The sequence below is a fragment of the Pseudomyrmex gracilis genome, unplaced genomic scaffold (genome assembly GCF_002006095.1).
Source record: "Pseudomyrmex gracilis isolate BER0280 unplaced genomic scaffold, ASM200609v1 scaffold_26, whole genome shotgun sequence".
In the NCBI taxonomy this organism is placed as follows: Eukaryota; Metazoa; Arthropoda; class Insecta; order Hymenoptera; family Formicidae; genus Pseudomyrmex; species Pseudomyrmex gracilis.
Window position 1 is genome coordinate 1,123,529 of NW_018020610.1, and position 22,859 is coordinate 1,146,387.

The window sequence follows — 22,859 nt, forward strand, 5'->3', positions numbered from 1 at the left end:
CTTGTTTTAACATCACATTTCGGATAATTAATATTAAAATGATATATTCAATGATCAATACTATTATAATCATAAGAATTAGTTATAATTATTAATACTAATAGTGTATACACAACCATACATTTTTTTTTTTTGAAGGAGGAAGGACAGCGTTCGTATTGTGAAATCTTAGTTAGGCTCAAAATCTCTTTTCTCTTTCTCTCTCTCTCTCGCTCGCTCTCGCACGCTTTTGTATCGTCACTCTTTTCCTCTCTTTCTCTCAATTTCTCTCTCACTCGCGCATACACTCAACTCACATTTACACTTTTGCTATTTTGTTCTGGTAAAGAACCAGGCTACCGTTGCCACCGTTGTATCTTCACTCAAACTATCGAACCAGTTAAAACAGTTGACTTTTAAGTGCAGTATATTACAGTTTTTTTTTTTTCCATCCTATATTATTTTTTTTCTTCTCTTATGACAAACTAAGATATATCTAACTATTACAATTATGTGTGAATCTTATTCTTTAAATCTTATTCATTAAAACCAAACTAACTTCTCCTTATCATTCTTTGTTGGGAATTATCGTTTAAGCTCAGCGTCTTCCTTCCAAGATTCTCAACAAAATAAACTACCTTCAGATTTACGTTAGATTCTCCTCACGTAATTACATCATAAGTAGCATATGTATATACATATTGGTGTATCTGCATATGTATATATATATTTATATATCGATATAACCGCGTGTTGGTTTTTTTTTTTTACTTTTTTATTTTTTACTTTTTTGTTTAGATCTCGAATGATCAAGCGTGTCGCTAGTAATTTCGCCGATCGAACTATGCATGAACGCATAATTTATTAAGGGACCGAGTTTTCATTTTACGTTTAATCTCTGAACAGGCAGGACAACACTTATACGATGAACTGCTACAATATACAACAGCATTCCAATAAAAGCTTATGCGAATCCGAATCCTTCACTGCACTCGTGAATCGCTTTGAGTAGATTTGTACGCAGTTTATCGTACGTCTCATATACCGGTAAGTCCAATTGATTGAAGCTGCAAACAACGAAAAAGAAAAAAAAACCCATTTAAATCTACCAATTCTGCACATTTTTAAATTATTATCGATTTAATGTTGATATATTTGTACAAATTTTATAAAAGTGTAGATATCTTTTCTTTTTATGTACATACCAAGTGTGAGCAGACGGAAGTCTGTCTGTTGATCTGTCCTCTCTGTGAATTTGAAACTTTTGTACACCGTTCATTCCTTCTAACGCAGCGAAACCTTGCAGCGGCACCTTAGACGTACCGGTAACGAACTGCAAGAACTTCGCACGATCTGCTTGATCGAAACCACGTAACGCACGCCAGAACCACTGAATCTATAAAAAAGAAAGAAGAAAACATATAATTCTCATCTTGTTAATTAATACAAAATCGAATAAATGTATACAAATGATATTAAAATACGTACTTGCAAAGACGTAGCAGTGTATTTATGATACTCGGTGTTCGCTTTAAGATCTTCGATATCTACATTAGGCAAGCCGCTGATCAATAGCTCAAGTTCTTGTTCGTTAAATATGGAGATCAGTCGTTTGGGTATAATATCATAAAAACCTTCCAAGAATGCGTTTAATCTGTAAAAGAAAATAAATAAAATGTTCATAAGAAAACGAGTCCAAGAGATAAATAATTGAAATAATTCCAAACAAATTGCGTCATTGGATCTGAATATTGAAGCTTATTAGCTATACGTACTGTTTACGAATTGCTCCAGTCATCTTCATTTGACACACGAGCCTAATATATTCGAGTTTGGTTTCTTCTGTAACAACTATATTACGTCCATTTGGTATTAAATCTCTCACGTCATTGACACCAAATTCGTTCACCTAAAAAAAAAGACGCACACATTGTGTAGTTTGTTCAAAAAACATTGTTGAGAGTTACGCGAAAATATATAATATATATAAAATCGTGCCTTACCTCCGTGGAAAATGTTAACTCATATCCCAGATCAGAAATGTTGTGTTCAGTAAGATAAACAAGTCCTTTGTAAAAACTATAATCCTCGCTTTCCATATCAGTATGTTTCACAAGTATGCCAAGTATATGCTTATAAAAACTACGCGTGAAGTAGCATTCTAACAATTTATTATCGTAAATAGCCTTAGCTGCAACAATTGATCAAGACAATTGAGGTCATCTGTTTCCATATATCTCTTTGGTGTGAGAAAGAAAAAAAAAATAATAATAATAAAAAAAAGTACTTACCAATTACTCGACCTACGAATTTGTAATAACACAAATGATTGGGATTGCAGTGCGAGGACGAATTTATCATGTATGTCACTCGATCGCCAGGACTGACTGTGAACAGGGCGTACATCGGATTGAAGATTTCCCTCGAGATAATGACATACCATTCTCTCAGCAAACCTCCAGCGTCTTGGCCCTCTTCGCCTTTCGAATTGAAGAAGCATTATTTAGAGTTTGTTGTCGCGCACGAGTATTTTTTTTCAGAACCAGAAAACACGTAGAAAAAATCCATACCTTCGAATACGATGTAAAAGCGATTTTTCCACTCGTCGGCGTTTCTTCGATGAAGCTCTCTGAACGAGTCTTCGAAAACGTGACTTCTACGCACGTGGACCGCCAGTTCTTCTCTACGTATACCCTCATCCATTCGTTCCAATTCCGTTCTGAAGTAACGTCTCTTTACATCGAAGTCCAACACCCTCGTGTGATCCACTAATACGGAAAATGGTCCATCCGCTAAGTGAGTCGTCGTTTGCCGTAGAATTTGATTCAATACAGTTCTGTGCGTTTCTATATCAGAATAAAATATATTTATTTACGTTAGAGATAAATGATAATTTAAAAAAATATCACATAAAACTTTCATTGTCGCAATTAATACATACCGGCAAATTTGAGGAACTTTAATTGATCTGGTGGCAATGTTTTCTGTGGAACGGGAGTCATATCCCAAGAAGCGTTGGGAGGCGCTTCCGATTGTGATGTAGCGTCATTGTCCGAGTATATTGGAGAAACTGGTGAATCTGGCACGATCTCTCGATTCTCGCTAGTCGTGTTAACGCGATTGTCACGATCTCGAGATGTACTTGACGAAGAGTGCACTAAGAAGAACGCTTCTACCGCAGGCTGCAATATTTAAACATACGTATGTAAACATCTGTATATATATACGCAGATTACAGCAGTTTTTTCAAAGCAATAAGTATGAATTTACCTGCAAAACAAGGACGGCATGATGATCAGGAGTGTATTCTAATTCGAGCAAACAAAAACTAAGAGTTTCCCATAAGTTATCTAGCACTAAACTTTCACTCAGCAGTGGAAGTGCAGCTTTGTCCTCATCTGAAAATAAAAAAAATAAAAAAATAGTTTCAAGTAATATACACTTATAGATTGTGTGCGTGATGTTTGATATATGATGATAAATTACCATTACGAGAAGAGGACGTCTTTGAATTATCAACATTAGACGAAGTATTTGCTTGTGAAGTATCCATAGGAACATCGGCATCCGCGTTATCGGCGGCTGCAATAAATGTGAATTTTTTTTTTTTTTTTTATAACTGATAATATGGAAGAAAAATAACAGAAACATAAATGAAACAGAAATGGAAAGAGAAAGTACCTGTCTCTTGTACATTATTTGTTGTGGCTATATCCATAGTTGTCTCTGATGTTTGATTAGCTTGAAAAAGAAATGTCACAATTAAGTAACTCTTGGAAAGTTATCGCAAAAAACAAAAAAGACAATAATAATGTCGATACACGCATATCGTACCTGTTTTCTTGCTGTTTGCTAAACGTACAGCCTCTCTTATTTGCACAATAACTTTAAGTATTCTCAAGAAGAATGCCTGACTAGAGGTTTTACTGACAAGTGCAGCCATTGATGGTAATTGAAGGTCACTTCCGGCTTTTACTTTACTCGGTGCTGTGACAACCACATTCTCGTTCGTGAATCTAAAACAAAAAGAAAAAAGCTTTCACGTGAATGCCTCGTTTTTCGATACTTGATATTTTTGGGATATAAAATTGCGTGCTATACACGAGAATTCTTTACCTGTCCAATAGAATTCCTCGTCCGTTTCCGCTGCTGGTTGATGGCTGTTCCTCCAGAGAATTTCTTCGGTGTAATTCGCGATTCAGAATCTTCAGTTCTATCATCAAATCCTTGATATGTTCGCATACCATATTCGCCAATTCCATTGCTCCTTCCAGAAGCAATTTTAATATCTAACATAAAAAAAAAAAAAAAAAAGATATATTATACGTGTTATCAAGATCTCTTATATTCATTCATGTATGCTTGCAGATACGTACAAGTTGTCTGGTGGGATCAGGGCAATGAGACAAGTTGAGTAGCAGCGCTGTCGCATCCTCGAGTCCTTCCTCGGAACAGCTCTTACTAGTTAACACTTGAACGGCAAGTTTGAGATGTCCTTCCGGCGACGCAACACTTTGTTCCTTACTAACTTCCGTCTTTTTGTTCTTTGCGCTTCCTTCCTGTCGCCGGTAAGGATTAACTTCTGTCAGGCCGATGGAGATCAGGGACAATAATCTCAGCAGCTTGTCAGTTAGTTGACTACTTCGTTTGATCACGGACCAGTTGAGCATCGAGATAAGTTGGCCAAATGCGGAAGCTTCGAATGTCGTTGTGCCGTGTTCCGGCTCGCTTCCCAGATTCGTACTCGAATGGGTCCTCGCGACCGACTTTCCTTTCTTGGACGCACACGAGTCAAGTTTAAGAAGCAAGTCCCAGAAATCTGGAAGATCGCTCTTTCCCACCTTAGATGTCGATTTGTTCTTCGCACCGCCCTCTTCTCTGCTACTATTCAAATCCTTATCCTTGTTGCTATCCTTATCGTCCGAGTCCTTAGATTTTATTGGCACAAAATATCCAGGAAAACTCTTAGCTAGTGATATCAACAAGTCTAAAGTATGTCTGCAATAATTCAATGAAAACATAACAATTAAATATCTAATAAAAACTTTCTTAATTAAAGATCTACAAAAAGATATCGCGCGTAGATTTTTTTTTATGTAGCTGCAAAGTACTTTTGCAAGATACTAACCTGCAAACAGTAGGTGCTGCTTGCGGATGAATCGCGATAATATTGCCCTGCCTTTCAGATTTCTTTCCGGCATGACGTATTATGTGGAACACATTAGCTCTACAACCGAGCGCAGCGTCAATACTAATATTTAGCCACGATTGTGTGTTGCTTCTTTGGTCAAAAATCTTTGGAAAACTAAAATAATATATTAGACATTGTTATTATTATTAAACATTACAAGCTCTTCAAAAATGTCCAATTGATGTAAACGCTTACCACAAATCCATAGGAGAATTTAACAGTCCCTTCCTTTTAAATTTCCCACTGAAATCTGTTATATCCTTGTTTTCGTCGTTGCTTCTCTCCATAATGCTTAGCAATGCCTTAACCACCCATTCTCTCGTGCTGCCGTGATAACAGAGATTTCTTATTACTCGATGAAGCCTAAGCGTGTTAATTTTAGGCTCGTCAACGAATAACAAAACTAGCAGGCATGCCATTGATTCATGGTCAAGTAATTGGCGTCCTCGTAATCGTAGACCAGCACCTTGATGCGCAATGTTCGTGTCGCCACGACTATTCCATGAACTCCACTGCGATCTCTGTGGTACTGCGTGAATAGCATAACGAGTACCGCCACCACGCGCTACATCGACACAAGATAAATAAATAAATCTCATTTCTGACTACTCAAATTATACATATTTACACTTGTTTATATACGTGCACAAAAAAATCTGACACAAAAACTCACCTCTGCCAGAATTTCGTAATATGCTCGAAAGAGCCGTGTTACTTTGACTAACGTGGTTCAGGAATCTTTCTTGCATCATGTGCCGATTACGTGCTTCCCATTCTCTTCTCAAGTTTTGAGCTTCTTGAGCTAATTCCGGTGGCAAAACGGATATCTGAGACTCTTCCATATCGGTCAAGATCTGCGCAGAAGCGAGCACACATTAGCTTCACAGAAGTAACAACAAAACATCACTGCTCACAGAGATAAAAAAAGCAAGTTTGAAAATACTAACAGCTTGTCGAAGAGAAGGTGGCATATTTTGGAAGAACGCGACTGCATCCACAGGATCTTCCGGATTGGCCGATGCAGCGGCGTGTCGTTGCTGTTCCATGCGTTGCTGCGCCAAAACCTCCTCTTGTATAGCGGGTGGTAAAGCAGCCAAGAACTCAGGATTTACCTCAACTGGCCCACTGAGTTCCTCGACTACCGAAGTTTGTGCGCGCTGCCGCATTCGTTGAAGTCTGTTGATGCATATCGTAATTATTATTTATGTATTATTATTTAACAATATATAAATCTCAAATAGAAGCGATAATTAACCTGAGCTGTTCAGCAATCACTTCGTCGCGCATATCCTCGGGTAAGGCAGCTAAGAATGACGGATCAACACCGTCCGGTAGCTGCTGTTCTTGACCGATGGACTGTTGTTGCGACTGCTGTTGTTGAGAAGTTTGTTGCGACGATTGTTCGGACGTGCTCGCTGTGACGCTTGCTTCGGATGTCGAGGACGTTGGATCTTGACTAACAACATTTGCACTGCAACAACATTTATGTTCAAAACTGTTCCAATCTATCTGCATCCAAACTCGATTTAAGATACTTACTTTCGCTCACCACGTCGCAGATCGATATCGCTCAATGTTAAACACTGAGCGTCATCCCGTAAGAGCCTGCGAATCCAATCGGCCGAATCGCTGCTCTCTCTTGACAAGTCCTCGCTAGTTTCCTGACCGAAGTCTACCACTATTGGCGCGGTAGAAGTGTGATTGGACGATGACTCGGCAGGAGTTGTTGTTTCGGTATTGCTTTGTCCAGGCTGCACCGATGGAACAAGATGTGTAGGTGCGGTGTCGTTAGACTCATTTAGGTCTAATGACAGAAAAGTATTAGTACGCAGTTTTATCGATAAAATTAGTCTGATTTTAAAAAGAATTATAAAAATATATTACTTAGTCTAATAGTTGCTTCGGATGTGCACGGTGCCAGCACAGAGTCAACAATACTTTCTGCCAGTTCTAATGTAGAACTTCGATTTGCGGTGCGAGGATCTCTGCTGTCGGAAGTGGATTGTTCTTCCGGCGGCGGAGGAGGCGGTCGCTCCTCGTCCTCTTGTACTGTCACTTCCATTTCACCTGTTACATCTAATATGTAAATAATACATAGAGACAATTTCTGTCGTACATATGTGTGCGTTACGTATATAACAATTTTATTTCATCAACGTGCGTAATAATTTACCGATTATGTCTTCTTCTGGTGTGCGCTCTTGCCTAGTGGTATCCACGGCAGTTCCATCTCCGAGAAGAGCGGCCACGAGCGGAGGAACGTCAGTTCTTTGCGATGTGGAAGCGGACGGTCTCTGCTCATCTTGCTCCATTTGTGTTAAACTATGCGATTCGGCTAAAAAACAAAAAAAAAAAAACAAAATATATCGGATGTTAAAAAAAACATCGCCTTTGTTTTCGAAAATCGAGTATTTACTTTTCGATATCGAAAAGAAACAAATAATATATATACAATAAAAATACACTTACATTCGGCATTATTTGTACGTTCCTTTTCTTCTTTATTATCCTTTTCAGCTTCTTTTTCCGAGCCATGTTGTTTTTTACGTTTCTCCTTGCGCTCGGCAAGCTCGGCGTTTCTGTGTTTTTCCAATTCGGGAATCAGTTTGTGGACAACACCTTTAAAAAAAAAAAAAAGAAAAACAAGTTAAATATGATAATTGCAATTGCACATTATGCAAAAAATAAATTTCCTTGTACTTACAGACGCAACAGTCTGGTTGAGAGTCCCCATCTAATTGCTTGCTTTCTTCGATCCACCAATGCAACGCAGTGGGTATGTTGTTCAAAGTTGCAGCAAGGCTTGGTCCAAAGAGATAACCGGATTGATCCTACCGACAATAAAAAAAAAAAAATTACAATTTGCGCTTTTATGAATACGTTTGTATTTTTACAGCAATATTACGTACGACGTAATCAATTTGTTCCTCCTCTTGATTAGTGTGAGTGAATATTCCCAATCCATTATCCATCACGACAACACGCGTATCTCTGAAGCTCGACGCTAAGACTTGACTGGCGGACAAAGTTTGCGCGGCCGGACCCAAGAGTCTACATAAAAATACACAGTTGAAACAAAAAAGAATACGTACTGTTTGTATTCATTCATATTATTCGAAAAACATAAATGCGATGACAAATACCTTTGTAATATTACAGGTGGATTTGAACTACGTGGGTTGGACAACTGAAGGTATTGATATCGTTGAGCACGTTGTCGTAGAGCATGTTGTCGCTGAGTTCTAGTGCTTGCAGTATCCAAACTTCCTTGCGATATCAACAACGGATGAGTACTGATACCTAAATATAAAAAATGTTTTATTAAATACACAAACACATTTATACATAAACAATCCTCCTGTATCAAAAAACAATCAAGTAAAAATTAACTTCTTATTATTCGTTATTTACCATTATTCTCCGAACCTGTAGGAGGTTCTTCAAACAAGCCTAACGGCAGTGGGAATGTCGTATTCCATGGAAGACTAGGTCGCGTGTTAACTGGCGTTGACGTATTCGCGATGTCTTGATTGTCAATGTTGTGCTGTATCATCACAACATTGCCATCATCGCGCTCAGAAGGAAACATACGAACAACGCCGTGTTCCACGGCCTCACGGTAAATATCTATTCCATCCTCTTCGTAATTAGAAGATCCTTCTTCCTCCTCCTCTTCCTCCTCTTCGTTCTCTTCACCTGCAACAACGTAACACAAATAAGAATGTGAGATAACGATCTTTCCGCTTCGACTAGCGTTTGCCATGCGTATCAAAAGTGTTTTTTACTTACCGTCATCTTCCTCTTCCTCCTCCTCGTCCTCATCATCCTGCACCTCGTCTTCATTATCATCGGATGGATTGCTATCGGAATCCGAGTCGGAACTCATCAAGTCCTCCTGAAATAGAAATTTATTGTAGATTGCGAAAATATTATATCAAAAAATTGGAGAAAAAAAAAAAATAAAAAAGCGACGTTACTCTTACTGTGGTATCTCGAGTCGGATCGAAATCGCCTTCTGCATCACGCATTGCGAGACTTTCGTCATCAATGTCCATTGGTCTGTGCGGGCGAGAAGACGGTTCTTCCGCCACGACGGAACCGTCCCTGGAAAACAGTACACTACTTGATTATAAGTAACTGCAGCCTTCATGAATTAAACAAACTATTAAATAAATAAAAGATTCGCGAACGTGTGCAACACATAAATAAAACAGAAACACATCGTGAAAATAATAAAATTTCAAATTATATTAAAGTGTGTCAAAATGTATGCAAAAAAGAAAAAATCAACAATCAATAGATTACTTGCTATGTTGAAGTAATCAGGCACTTTGTATATAAATTTTAAAATAAATTTTGTTGAATTGCATAACGTTCATCTGAATCTGATTGAATCGTCAATTTACGCGTCGTTACCTTTCAAGCAGCTGATCCATGATATCCTCTAGTGCCGCTGCCTCGTCGCCTTCTTCATGCGCTTGACTCTCCGAGGTAGGTTCCAAGCTTTCCGCAGTCACGGAGATGTCATGCTCAGTATTCTCCGCGTCCTCGTTGGCCTCTTCGCCCACGGCGTGTGTCGCTTCGGAGGTTGTGGTACCTGTTTGCTCTCCGATCGGTTCTTCCTGAACAGTTCTGTTCTTCGGCTTCGTGAACTTATTATTTACCGCGCCCGGCATCGGCTGATTAATAATACGCGATAAAGTTTCCAATGGTTTTAAAGCGGCATTAATTGTACCAGCCATATTTGGACTCGACAAATCGAGACTGTGCGGAATCTTGGCCAAATCGGTGATTATACCTTTCCGCAGCATTATTCTGACGATGTAATTGACATTGTTGTATTGATGAGCCCTCAGAGAGGCTCTCAGTTGAGTATGCGATATATTGGGAGGACAGCTGTCGATCATGGTAGAGATCAATCCGATCAGCAACTGAAGCTGAGCGTGTTTTTCGGAACTTTCTGGAAGTGCGAGTGTTCTTGTCAAAGCCGCCTTCACCTCGGTCACCAAAGTGGTTTGCACATCCGGCGAATGAGTGCACGAAGCTATGGCGGCGATCAACATTCTTGCCATACTGCTGCACGTTCGATCGCCCGAATTTTCAGGCGACATTGGCAAAAGTTTGTCGAGCAAGAACGCCAAAGCTGTTGTATCCTCGGTCACCATCTCACTCTGCCCAGCTCTGTACGTGTGTTCAGTGATGAGACTAGCGACAGCGCCGTAAGATCTGACTGCTTCGGCTAATATTTTTAATATTGCGGACTTGGTCAAAATGGGTTTCTTCGCTTCTTCCGGTTCTACCTTGCTGTTATTACTGATATCAGTGTAAATCTTTAGAGGAATGATCTGGGACACTTGATCGTCGTCGTCTAAGGGTTCGTTGGTGGTCGTTGCATTGTTTCTCAGTACATCTCGTCGTGAAGACGACGTCGACGACGAAGCACTGCCCATCCCGGAGGTTGACGATGAAGTACTACCTATTCCCGAGGTTGTCGCGTGTGACGATTTCTTTTCAGGGCTCGTGGGAGTCGCCGACCCGTCGTCCTGTGAGACTGGCATCGGTTTAATTAACGCATTCAACAGATCGCGTATAACACCTATGGATACTTCTTCCACCATTGGTAACGCTGGCGAATGATTAGGAGGTAAGGCTTTGACGACTAGTCTGTTGTCAACGTCATCTTCTACAAGACGATGAGAGAATGTAATTAGAAAACGACATAGAAGAAACAATCAATCATTATTGTTTTAAAATTGTTATAAAACGCAAGATGCGCTTTTGTATGTTGATAAAAACTTACTTTTTAAACAACTTATGTCAACTCGAAGAATATTCTCGCAGACTTCTCTGTACACTTCTGGATTTCGGCAAACAGCGCTGCTAATCTGCCGCGTCATGAAAAGTATTTCTTTGTACGCAGGAGGTATATTGCTTTGTGTGCGCGCACGAATAACCTGAAAAGGTAACAAATGAATAATGCATAATACGGTCTTTACACATGTACATCGAGCTAATGGAAATTGTTATCTATTGTACGTACCTTCTCCATAGCGAGACGAAGTGTGCGTGGTTCCTCGAGTGTATGTCGTATCAGTAACGTGCAGAGATTGATACAGCCAGTAAAACTGCATATTTGCGTCATATCGAGAAGCAACTTAACACCGCCCTCGCGTGCGAAGACTTCCGCATTTTTGTAGTCTCTCGTTAGTCGCAAACACAATTTCAACAGAGCGTTCAAAGTGTCCCGTTCCACCGGTATCGCCAGCAACTTCACACAAGCGCTGTAACATAAAACATAAATTTATGTGAAACATCGTGAAGACGATTATTGTAAAGAAAAGCTTATTGTCGTAACAAACGTTTTGTGTGTGTGAGCTGTTGGTTTTGTTTTAACACAATGTACAAAATGTTTCTCTTACCGTACAATACTCGGCGCTATACTGGGATCCAATCCTTGAACAACTGTATTTCGTTTCTCTTCCAATGGACTCTCATCGGTGTCCATATTCGAGTCAGAACCAGAGCCGCCGTCTTCCTTGTCCGTGTTCAACTTGAAACCCATAGTGATCGGACGTCGATTATCGCTATCTTCATTCAATTGCGTCATACAAGAAAAAGTAATAAGATAGCGGCGCCGACTGCACGATATTCTGACACTAGATTCACCGGCCCAATACGCTTCGTTGATAGTCCTGTTGTTCATAGGTGAATAAAGCGTCCACTTGCCAGTACTCAAGTCGAACCACTTCCACGCTCTGGTCGTGACCTTGTGCATCATTTGCTTGCGTTTTGTGAGAGTGGCCACCTTCTCCAGACGATCAATGATCAGTAACAACGGCGCCAACCACTTTGGCGTTTTCACACTTGGCGCAACCGAATTGTCCTTGCTTTCTTTCGTGATTTTATTCTTGTTGGCGGTAAGCGGAGCTTCGCTCACTACCAACAAACGCACGAGTTTGTCTAAAATCACGCACTCTTCTACTATTTGAGAACATGGAACACGCATCTCCTGGAACGAGCCTTCAAAAAATAGTGTGTAGAGATAAAGACGTCCGGCAAGTTTATTTGCCTCTTCGCACTCTACCAACCGCGAGCCGGCATTCTCGTCCTGGCTCTCGGCGACGTTGATCAAATAATCCACCAGACGGCCAACCTCGCGTATCAATTGCCGTAACATATCGTCACGCCATTCGTCACCGTTTCTCTTCGAGATCGTCACAACAAGATCACAGATTCTATACACCGTTTCTGGCATAATGTCCAACAGATTGAGACACTGCGGTAGCGCGTTTTGGGTGAACTGGTTTATGCTTTCAGTGATTGTGATTTCGCGAGAAACGTCATCCTTGTGCGGTTCAGTGTTGTCGAGCGACATCGCGATCGCGTGCATTATTTGATCGTCGTCCGCTAATTCCAGATCCATAATCAAACCTTGCCCACCGACATCGCTCACAGGAGCGTCGGGTCTGCGTAGAGTAGCGGGATTTGTGAGGAGATAATCAGTCGCCTGTTCTACAGTCAACGTGTGTAATAACGCTTCTATGCAGTGTGCGCGACTGAATCCCATATCCATAAGTTGTCTCAAATATTCAGGATTTACATCGGCTTCCGTTTCATCCCTACGATCAGTTCCAGCGCTTCTGCCAACACCGCTCGAGCCACTGCCGCTGGCGGTCGCACCATCTCCGCTTTCCTCCTTCTCGAGACGCTCCTTGATGATTTTCTCGCCACGTAGAATATGTCGTAAAATCGATAAGATAGATTCCGTCATACGACTTCCGTAGTTTTTAAGTGGTTTTTTACCCCATAGCAGCATTACCGCTTCGAAGGCTTTTTTATGAATATCCACGAGATATTTTATTGGATCGAACGTTTCGTACACCTTGTATATTCCCGTGCACTTTGTCGATATTACATGGGGCGAATCCAAGATAGCCTTAGGATTTACCATTTTCTCAAGTAACATCAACCATGCGTCCAAGAACTCGCCAGTTCCGTCCGGTAGATTCGGATGCTCCAGTCCTTCCGATAATGGAAACTGACCTCCGCCTGATAATGCCCAGTGAAAAGTGGAGAAAAATGCATTCTGACCGTTCAGTTTAACAAATTTCTGAAGCATTAAGTGATAAGGAAATCTCTTTTCGTCGAAAAGCATAGGCGAAGTAAATCCTACTGAACATATTAAGAAAGTTAGTTTAAATTTCGGAATAGGCGATGGTGGCAATTTGTCCCATGACAAGCCACGCGTTAGCAAGCAGTTTAGAGCGGTTGCAACACTTCTGGCTGCCTGAGAGGGAACCGTGGGAGTCAAGGGCATTTGTTGTCCTCTGCGTTGTCTCACCGGAGAACCCATGCAAAGTTTTACAAGTAAACCAAACAATTCAGAAAGTGCTCTGCCAAGTCTTGAGGATGCACCGAGCAGTGGTTTAATGTATTTCAATTGATAGCTGTTTGGTTTTTCGGTGGTAGCGCTCTTGTCGTCTACTTCCATGGGCACGGGTGGCGGATCCGTGCTGAGAGCTTCCATAGCCGTGGTCATCCCATTACTTCCCATATCCGACGGTATGGTACCAGACCAAGACGAGGAAGCCTCACCTTCGGTTTTCAACTCAGGTGGCATCAGCTTGTCCATGTCTTCTTTACCGAAATCACACCCGGCCGGGATAATATCCTCACTACATAATGCGAGTAACAATGTACTTTCCCAAACAAGAGACATATATAACTCAGATAATCCTTTGAGAACGGTCAAGCCCAACTCAGAACCCCAATGATTTATGGAAAGATTTCGAATGTCACTCTGACTGGTGCGACAAACATGAACAAACATAACTACGTATCCGTGAGCCGCATTCATGGCATGCAACAAAGGTGTCGCATTGTCACTTGTGAATGCCGTTTCAAGATTGGGTGCTGACGCAAGTTCGTGCAATAAAACAGAACCGCCGGGAGATTCCATGTGACTGTGAAGCGGTTTCAGCAAATTTAAGACTTCGTTCAACTGAGACAGACCTGTCTTGAGTACCGATTGTTCGTGTGCAAGGTTCTGTAAACATAAAATTATATTCATACAATAAGACATGATGATCTGTAAGATTAAATATGTATTTTTATATACACATATGTACACACGCAGCTACAATAAATTAAATAAAATTCAAACGTACCAAGATACTTTTGCATACTGATGCCACGGATTGGGCAGCCTGTGCAACAGGATAGTCGACAGGTAAATTTGGTAGACCCAGAATCGAAAGAAGTGGAACGAGTCCTTTTTGGGCAACAAATTCTCTACAGTGATCATCAGTCGAGTTGTTGCTCAGTATAGCGTCTACGAATTTCATGACATTGTGTATGTATTCGACTAAAGCAATGGGAGTTTTTTCTCTTGGTTGAGGTGGCGGTCCAGGTTGTGCGGGTGATAAAGTAGGTTGCTCTTCTCGTTGCGGATGCGAACTCGTGCTAGCTTCCTCTTCATCTTCTTCCTCTTCGTCACTGCTACTTCCGCCGCCTCCGCCACCGCTACCACCGGAATCTCCAACTCCGACGCCGACTGACTGACCGGACGATTGACGATTTCCAGAAGTGGTATTTGAAGGTGAACTTTCAGATTTACTAGCGGCACGGTAACATATGTATCGCGGATCGCAGCCGAGTACACACAACTCTTCGAGTAACTGGAAAAATGAAGAAAGCATTTGAGAAAATAAAATAATAATGAAGAAAGCAGTAGCAATTAAATGAACACACATTTGTTGCACATATATAGATACCTTGATAATAGCCGCAATGGCGTCTGTTTTCAAGCTCGGTTGATGCCTCATTAGCTCATCCATAGCATTACCTAAATTCGAAGCTGTGTCACCTAGTGCATCGGTACTTCGCCGTCGTCGCATTGCTAAGAGATAAGCAGGTGAGAGAAGTACTTTGAACAAGCGTTCAAATGGTCGTCGTTTTACAAATGATTCAAGACCACGTTGATTTAGACATAGTGCACTGAACACATTAGGTAAAGAACCTAATACTTCTCTAGTGGCAGGAACCTAAAAATTATTAAAATTGTTGTTAAGTTTAAGTTTTAAATAATAAACGTGTGACTTCATATTTGCGATATAGAATTACTCTGTACTCACTTCTTTTATAAGTAAAGCGTGAAGCACAACATCAGTCAAGCCGTTGTCTTGCAGAGACGATAATAATGACGGTTCTTGGAAAACGTACACGGTTACGACATCGGTAGCGAGTAAGAATAACGAAGGGCCGTAATATTCCGAGTTGCTAATAAGATGTTTCAAGGAAGATGGCAATGTACCTTCCATAACATGTCTTATACTGTCAGAAAATGCTGGATCTTGAATAGCTTTTTTGAGGAAATTTAACATAGACTTGAGAAGAGCGGCACGTTGCGGCAAACATGTTTTGCCTGTGTTAGCGGCAGAATAATCTGGTTGCTGCTCGCTTTTCTCGTCTGCTTTGGAACTAGTGTTTTCGTCTTCTGATATTTCCATAGGATTGGATGTTTCTTCCCGCTCGTCAAAAGCCTCGGGTTCACGTCGTGAAGCGGAAGATGCTTCCTCTCTATCTACCGATCTTTCGCGCGAGGTTTGCGGAGCATCTTGATACAACAGCGGTTCTATTTCAAACGGTTGTTCTTTTCTACATACATTAACTTCCATATCTAAACGATTGATAAAGCTTGCCAAGCCATTGTGAGTTTGAAAACCTTGCATATCTATGTTTGTTATCAAATCTATGACACGTACTGCTCTTGTTACAAACTGCAAAAAAGAAACTCAATCAAAATAAACTAATATGAATTAAAAAATCCAATAAAAACATTGCAAAAAATTAAATTATGTACCGTTATATGGTCCAATTCACTGCCTGGCCAGTTGATAACTTTTAAGAGACTTTCCATCATGCCACAACTGACGAGAGCTTCCCCACCTGCCTCGTAGCTCGCAAGATGATAAAGAAAGCTAAATAAAGCTGTTGCCAGTGGCAAGGGAAACGGTTGTCCACCCGGTTGTGGCGAGGTCAACGTTGTTATACAAGTACGAACCAAAACGGGTAAGAATCCGTGATACGAACTGGCTCCGGTGACATCAATTATCATGTTTAATCTCGAGCCAGGTTTTCTAAAACATCACATACAACAATTAATATCATCAATGATTAAACGTGGGAAAAAAATTTATTTTAGAATAAAGTTTTTTATACTCACTTAGGAAAATGTGGATTACGATCTAAGTGTATAATACTCGTGAGAGTACGTAATGCTGCCGCACGAATCTCAACAAGATGTACGTATGGAAGTTCCAACAACTCGACCAGTTCTTCGAGAAGTCCAGCATGAAGAAGACTGTGTGCATTTTCTTGCAGCGCATTGCTGTATACAAGCACGGATAATGCTTGAAGCCGAGCTTGTACGAATTGCAATCGTTTTCGGTAATCCGAGAAACTATGCGCTAACCTTATATGCGTCAATAGAGCCATCTAAAAAAAAGTAACATTATCTCAAGTATAACAAAAAACTATCTCTTCTGAACGTATTTTATTTTGTCATCATTTGCTCAAAGATGCAATTAAAAACTTAATTATTATTACCTGTCGTTCCTGGGGTACGTTATAGACTTTCAACAGATCATTCATAATCTGCGCTGGGGTTTTTCCAAGTTTATCAACATTTTCTATATGTATATATGTTACAAGATTCGTTTGACCAACTTTTTTTGTACTAGATGCAGAACCGGTTGCGGATGGTTCGGATACAATCGGATTTTCGGCATAAAATTCAAAATGCAGTGTTGTAGCACTTGTTGGAAACGGCTAAAAAGTAAAAAAAAAAGAAAAAATAATACATACGCAAGTAGTTTATCAAAATTTACAATTACGTATTATTACAAAATTATCGTACATTTACCTTTTCGGGAAATTCCTTGCAGCAATCTGCTAAACCGAAACCGTTTTCCTTTCCTCCCCAACTCTACAAAAGTCAAATTACGTTACATATACGAGTTATGTAAACTTGTACACTGTTTTGTTCTACATATAAATAGATTCACCAACCTCTGCTAGATGATTAAGCCTGCTGAGTAGAGCTTGCCGTTTGTCACTATTTAGACGTGTAATAAAATTACTACGTTTACTAAACATGTACAGAAGATTTAATACACCGAGAACTACATTCATGTCACAGCTTGATAATAAAGTAACCAAGTGTTCCATGCTGTTGTACAAATGCCGTGAAAATGAGTGCTCGATCAACATTGTCGTAAACTGGAGAACCAGGAGAAGCAGTTCTTTCGCCTGTATCAAATTAAAAAATCAAGTTTTGTAACCCATCATATACTACACATAGTGGATTTGTAACTTGATGTAATGAAAAATTTTAATTAATTTGCAAGTCAAAAAAAAGAAAAACGAATCGTTCGTTACAAACAAACCTCTCTATTTTGAGGAAGATCACATGCTAATTCCCATGGATTATCAGGGCTCCTTGCGGCAGCTTCTTCTAGAATACTGTCACTAAGATCCAAGACATCGATCCAATGCAACAATTCGCATTTGCCAAAAGTCCATGCATCTATTTGCTTTAGTTCTTCTAGCAGTTCCGCATGTGAGCAAGAGCTTAGTTTGCTTATAAGTGCCTGACATTCCGGAGGCTAAAAATATTATCATAGTATTTAGTAGATTTTGTTTAATAAATTACATACATATTACATTTTTTGTATAGAATCAAACAAACACTTTTAGTTTACAAACTAAAATTTTAAGTTTAAAAACAATAAGATAATAAAAATCACTTTTAATTTTAAAATATTAGAAAAAGATTTACAAATTTTTCAAACAAATCAAAGTAAATCTACATGTCTGTAATATAATAGTTATTACATAATAATTATTCAAGTAAAAATATTGAGACAAGATAGATACTGACCACTTCAGAACTGGATTTTTTGAGTCTGCTTCGATCAATTTTCATTTTGATGAGTTTTTAATATATAATTTTCTTCCCAAATTTTTAAAGTCTGAAAAAATTGAAAGATTTTTCTTTACATACAAAGTGTTTTTTTTTATATTTTGTGTGTGTGAAAAATTTTCTCGTCTAAGATAACATTTCCCTGATGTGTAAAGTTATCTGTCCTGGATATGAAAAATACACGTGATCTCACACAATGGAACAAAGGCTATTGTGAAACATATATTGCAATATATTGGGTGTACAAAAAAAAAAAAAAAAAACGGTTGGATGGATTTTATTTCCTGATAGAGAAGTTGGATCGGATAATTTCATTAAAGACCTATTTATTTTTATCAAATAACATTGGTTTCTTTTGTCTCTCACTATTGTAACTGGCAAAACGAATAAATCACTTCTAACAGAATTACTTGATCCATTTTTCCATGACGAAATCCATCAAGTCAAGAGACTTTACGCAATAATATGAACAATTTTTTTTTGAACAATAGGTCTCTATCTAGGTTGGATTTCTCTCTTCTCTTTTTTCTACTTATAGTGCGTAACTTTTTCCTCAGCCTAACCCCTACACGATCCAGAAATATCTGTTATGCCGATAATGCGGAAGATATATATATATATANATATATATATATATATATATATATATATATATATATATATATTAACGCGATTAGGTTTTGGAAAAGTGAATCATTCACGCTTTAATCTGCAGAGTCATCGGGGGAAGACACGATAGGATAATCTAACCTATGCGTGAGTTTACGAAGAGAACAATGATAAAGACAACAGATTGTTACGGCGATAACACTCTGGCGGCGAACGGCCACACTGACAGTTTCTGTGAAACATGCGCCCTCGTAAATAAACGTTTGAAGGTGAAACGCGAGATACGCGAGATGCCGTTTTGAACGCCAACAACAGTCAAACAGAGAAAACTGTCTCGAGAAAAAATTCTCTGTTTTCTTCTCGACAAAAAGAATACGTAAGAAAAAAAATCAAGAAACGATGGTCGCGCGCGCTCGCGGCCCCTTTCCTCCCATCCGTCCACGAGGAGACGATTACGCACGATTTTTTTTTTTCTCACCTGGCGATGAGCCGTCGTACTTTCGTGCCCTCGACGTTTCTTCGTGATAACGCCGCAGCAGCAGCAGCAGCAGCAACACCACTATTACTCCTCGCTTCTTCGTACGTCGCGCTCGAGTTCCGTCCAAGGCGCTTCTTCACGTCAAGAGCGTGGCGATGCAACACGGGCATCGCGGTCGCATCAAACCCCGCGAATCCGGAATCACTTATCGGAGCTGTTGGTTGCGCACACGATTCTCTCGTCAGCCTTTTTGTCATCAAACGCATACACCACAGTCGAGGGGGGACGGGAGAGGCAAATCTTCTCGCCTGTCTCACACGTTGATAACCGCGGTTCGGTTCTCGCGACAAAGACGGCAAGAACCCGAGAGAAACAAAACGGACGAGGAGAGCCACGAACTCGGATGATGAAAACGGGATGGCGGGGAGGGTGACAAAGGGGAACCAAGACCGAGGGATCGTGAAGGGGGGACCGGCGATCGAGGGTAAAGGGGGGGGGGGGAACGAGTGGGTTGCGCGAAATGAAGGGCTTTGATAGCCGGGGACTCCCGGATGGGCTTGCGTGAACTCTCGCGGCACCAATCGTGCGCCAAAACAAAACCGCGCAAAACAAGCGCCACAGTCGCGGAAAGCCGCTGCTCGTTCTCTCTCTCGTTTCTTCCTTGTTCTATCGGTCGACGACGGTGGCGATCACCGCCATTTTAGCGAGGCATTCCACATCACGACGACAGGATAGTCTTGTCTTCGTTTAACCTTGGCGGAACACGCAGGGGTCCGCGCACGCCGTACTGGGCCCCGAGCAATCGCCAAGTCGATGTTTCTCGAACAATCTCGCACAGTCTCCTTTTTTCTTTCTCTCTCTCTCTCTTTTCCTCTCTTTCTCGCTTTTCCGGTTCACAGACCTCACCACGCGTGTGCCGTTGCACACCGCGTCCTAGTGGTGGTCCTCCTCGTCCTCCTCTTCCTCCTCGTCGTCGTCGTCGTCGTCGTCGTCGTTTCGCCACCAACTCGCTCTACCATCAACGCGCCACAGTTTGTTGGCCACTCGTCCGTTTCTCGCAGATATATATATGTATATATATATATATATATATTTATTGCGTCGAGAGACGCCTGTGTTGCGTATATATTAACGCGCGCGCATGCACGCATACACACGCTGCCCCTCGCGTAGCGCGCCGTCGAACACAACCTGCTTTTTTAATACACAGGCGGAGATATTCAACCGAGAATAAATTCTCAACGTCACACCGTCCGGCGCTTTTATCGCGAGCACGATTAATCACGAACAAACGGATATATCGTTGACGCGCAATCACGTTCGGTGGTTTCCAATTTTTTTCGCTTCCCTTTCTTCCTCTTTTATTTTTTTTTCTTTTTTCTTTTTACCACGATGCGCCCTAACGGGCTGATCCTTCCATCGCGTGTTACTGTTTCTCTCGAGAGCGAAGCACGCGCGCGACAATGATATGCAAGCGTGACGCTCGCGAGAAAGCTCGAACGGAATGAGGAGGGTTTTCGGTCGCGAATTCTCATCGCGCGATGCGCGACATGTGAATCGGATTTGAACTCACGCCTATCAGCGAATCCGCTGATGCCGCGACCGAACCGCTTCGGCGCGCAGACGCGAAGCGATTTGTTCGGTCGCGATTCGATGGCGTGGTCGCGCGATCTTTCATTGGCGCCGATCGTCTGCGACTTAGACCATATATACTTATAGACACGGCTTCAGACAACTATCTTGAAGCAAAGATAATATCATCTACATGACGTCACATGTGGGCAAAGCAAAGGCGCGGTTATAGACGGCTTCAGATAACCGCCTTGAAGATAAGATAATATCATCTACGAGGCCGCGTTTAGCCATTGCTGAATGCCCACATGTGACGTCACGTAGATGATATTATCTTTGCTTCACCTCGACTCGTGGATTCATATCTACAGGCCGTGTCTATAAGTATATATGGTCTAAGGTCTGCGAGTTACTCTGTCGCGTTTTGTCTGAATTGCGCGCGCAGGTTCGATATATCTCGAGAATCGCGACTTTGTTGAGCGCGGTTCGATATCTTGAGAATCGCGACTTCGCGCGCGGGGCGAAGTCGCGATATATTCATTCTCCGACAGACAGCGGTAGTGGACGCGCGACACGGAGCGGAACTTCTCTTTTTTAGATTTTAAGGTAATTTTTGACGTTTATTGTTGTCAATGATCATATTGTAATAATTTTTAACAGCTTCGCGCTCGCTAATAACTCGGTAATCTGCGAGGATTCGTATCGCGTCTATTCGCGCTATTTCCGCGAGCGAGGAAACTAAATCTCATATCGCAACGGTAGGGAATGTAATTTTTAATAAAAAAATATAACATTACGGTATAAGTGCAAATAAATAATACAGTTAAATCGGTATACAAGTATGGCTTTGAGTTTATTGCTTTTATTTATGTTTATTTACTTTCTTTTTTTTTTTCAAGTAGTAACGGAGAAGTGAACAGAGGAAGTGAAGGAGTGGAAAGAAGGAGACCTGGTGGAACGTGGTGCGCGTCGTTATTTTCTTTCGATTGCATCGAAAACGAGTTTGCAGCATTGGAGGAACGAGTTCGAGCAATCTCAAGACAGTTTAAAGTCAGTGTCGTACTTGTGCAGATACAAAACAAAATACAATTTCTATTTTTTAAAACTTAACTTTTTTAACTTATTTAAAAAGTTAATGATCTCTTTCTCTTATAGTTTATTTTTATTAATTTTCTCCTGTCATTTTTTTGTTTCAGGTTTTGACAGATTGTTTACACACCGAAGAGAAGTTTGCGGCGCCGAAGGAGCCGTAAGACGGCCGCAATCTCAAGACAGTCTACAGAGTAGTTGTATATTTGCAAGTTCAAAACAATACACATTTTATTTTAAAACTTCAAATAAGTTTGTGTATTTAACTTATTAAAAAATTTAACTTATTTAAAAATCTTTCTTTTATAGTTAATTCTATTAATTTTCTTTGGTCTTTTGGTGTTTAAGACACAATCACGCAGAAGAGAGGTGTTCGTTTTGCGAGCCAGGAGAGCCGACTCGGGCAATAGGATGCTGGCACGAAGAAATATGGAATTAGCGGCTCTTTGGTCCAACTTAATTATTTCTTATTTTGTTAAGCCGTTTTTTACTTAACTAGTACAACACAGGCGCGCCCTACGCGCACGCTAACGTTATTTTTATTTAACGTGTTGTCAGTGAACACAACTTGTCACCGCGATGACAGATAGTATATACGTCTTATAAACCATATAATACACATATGAGAAATGTCAGAAATAACGGATGAAAATCAAACTCAAAAAATAGTGAGAGAGAGAAGTGGAAAAACAACACGTGACAAGGAAAAGAGTAAAAGAGAGAATATTATATATATTATATGTGTAATATTCTATATCTATATACAATACACACACATACGCATATATGTATATTTATATATATATACCGTAATCACGTGACCGAAGTCAGTAACACCGCCGCGGTCGCGCGACCGAGGTCAGTGACTCTACCGCAGTCGCGCGACCGAGGTCAATGACCCCTCCCCCACCAAGGCCGCGCGGCGGAGGTCAGTGCCCCGTCAAGGCCGCGCGGCCGAG

The 22,859-nt window shown here is 40.7% G+C and overlaps 1 protein-coding gene and 1 long non-coding RNA gene across 10 annotated transcripts; one reads left to right on the forward strand and one right to left on the reverse strand.

The window, feature by feature from the left end:
- Positions 1-524: 524 nt before the first annotated feature.
- On the reverse strand, positions 525-20,725 carry LOC109852223 (E3 ubiquitin-protein ligase HUWE1). 7 transcript variants are annotated; one of them, XM_020423187.1, is made up of 44 exons: positions 19,240-20,725; positions 18,111-18,201; positions 17,617-17,835; positions 17,240-17,479; positions 17,094-17,156; positions 16,778-16,999; positions 16,395-16,666; positions 16,032-16,308; positions 15,304-15,948; positions 14,944-15,213; positions 14,338-14,847; positions 11,590-14,216; positions 11,211-11,451; positions 10,971-11,124; positions 9,587-10,853; positions 9,154-9,274; positions 8,960-9,065; positions 8,582-8,866; positions 8,314-8,470; positions 8,080-8,221; positions 7,875-8,001; positions 7,640-7,789; positions 7,344-7,505; positions 7,055-7,246; positions 6,710-6,974; positions 6,426-6,641; positions 6,118-6,346; positions 5,844-6,024; positions 5,366-5,735; positions 5,108-5,284; positions 4,356-4,977; positions 4,096-4,268; positions 3,814-3,995; positions 3,661-3,720; positions 3,466-3,561; positions 3,250-3,377; positions 2,921-3,161; positions 2,550-2,825; positions 2,271-2,459; positions 1,983-2,170; positions 1,755-1,888; positions 1,468-1,633; positions 1,185-1,375; positions 525-1,046 (listed from the first exon to the last, which is right to left on the reverse strand). In XM_020423187.1, the coding sequence occupies exons 2-44, from the start codon at positions 18,153-18,155 to the stop codon at positions 944-946; spliced, it is 12,681 nt and encodes a 4,226-aa protein (XP_020278776.1). In that variant the 5' UTR covers positions 18,156-18,201; positions 19,240-20,725; the 3' UTR covers positions 525-943. The 7 variants fall into 7 exon arrangements, with proteins under 7 accessions (XP_020278776.1, XP_020278773.1, XP_020278775.1 ...); XM_020423184.1 differs by having other exon boundaries at positions 9,148-9,289; XM_020423186.1 differs by having other exon boundaries at positions 9,148-9,274; positions 17,088-17,156.
- A 614-nt stretch (positions 20,726-21,339) lies between these two features.
- LOC109852243 lies at positions 21,340-22,424 on the forward strand. 3 transcript variants are annotated; one of them, XR_002249981.1, is made up of 5 exons: positions 21,365-21,417; positions 21,472-21,569; positions 21,714-21,861; positions 22,008-22,097; positions 22,249-22,424. It is a non-coding gene; the product is annotated as an uncharacterized LOC109852243 (long non-coding RNA). The 3 variants fall into 3 exon arrangements; XR_002249980.1 differs by having other exon boundaries at positions 22,008-22,424; XR_002249982.1 differs by lacking the exon at positions 21,472-21,569 and having other exon boundaries at positions 21,340-21,417; positions 22,008-22,424.
- The last annotated feature ends 435 nt before the right edge of the window (positions 22,425-22,859 follow it).

What these genes read in the sequence shown, in the direction of transcription:
- LOC109852223 (XM_020423181.1), bottom strand. Translation starts at nt 18,155, where the DNA reads ATGAAAATTGATCGAAGCAGACTCAAAAAATCCAGTTCTGAAGTG. An exon ending in GGCTTAATCATCTAGCAGAG is followed by an intron (nt 17,157 to 17,239) that starts GTTGGTGAATCT and finishes TGACTTTTGTAG; the next exon opens with AGTTGGGGAGGAAAGGAAAA. An exon ending in ATTCGTAGGTCGAGTAATTG is followed by an intron (nt 2,171 to 2,270) that starts GTAAGTACTTTT and finishes CAATTGTTGCAG; the next exon opens with CTAAGGCTATTTACGATAAT.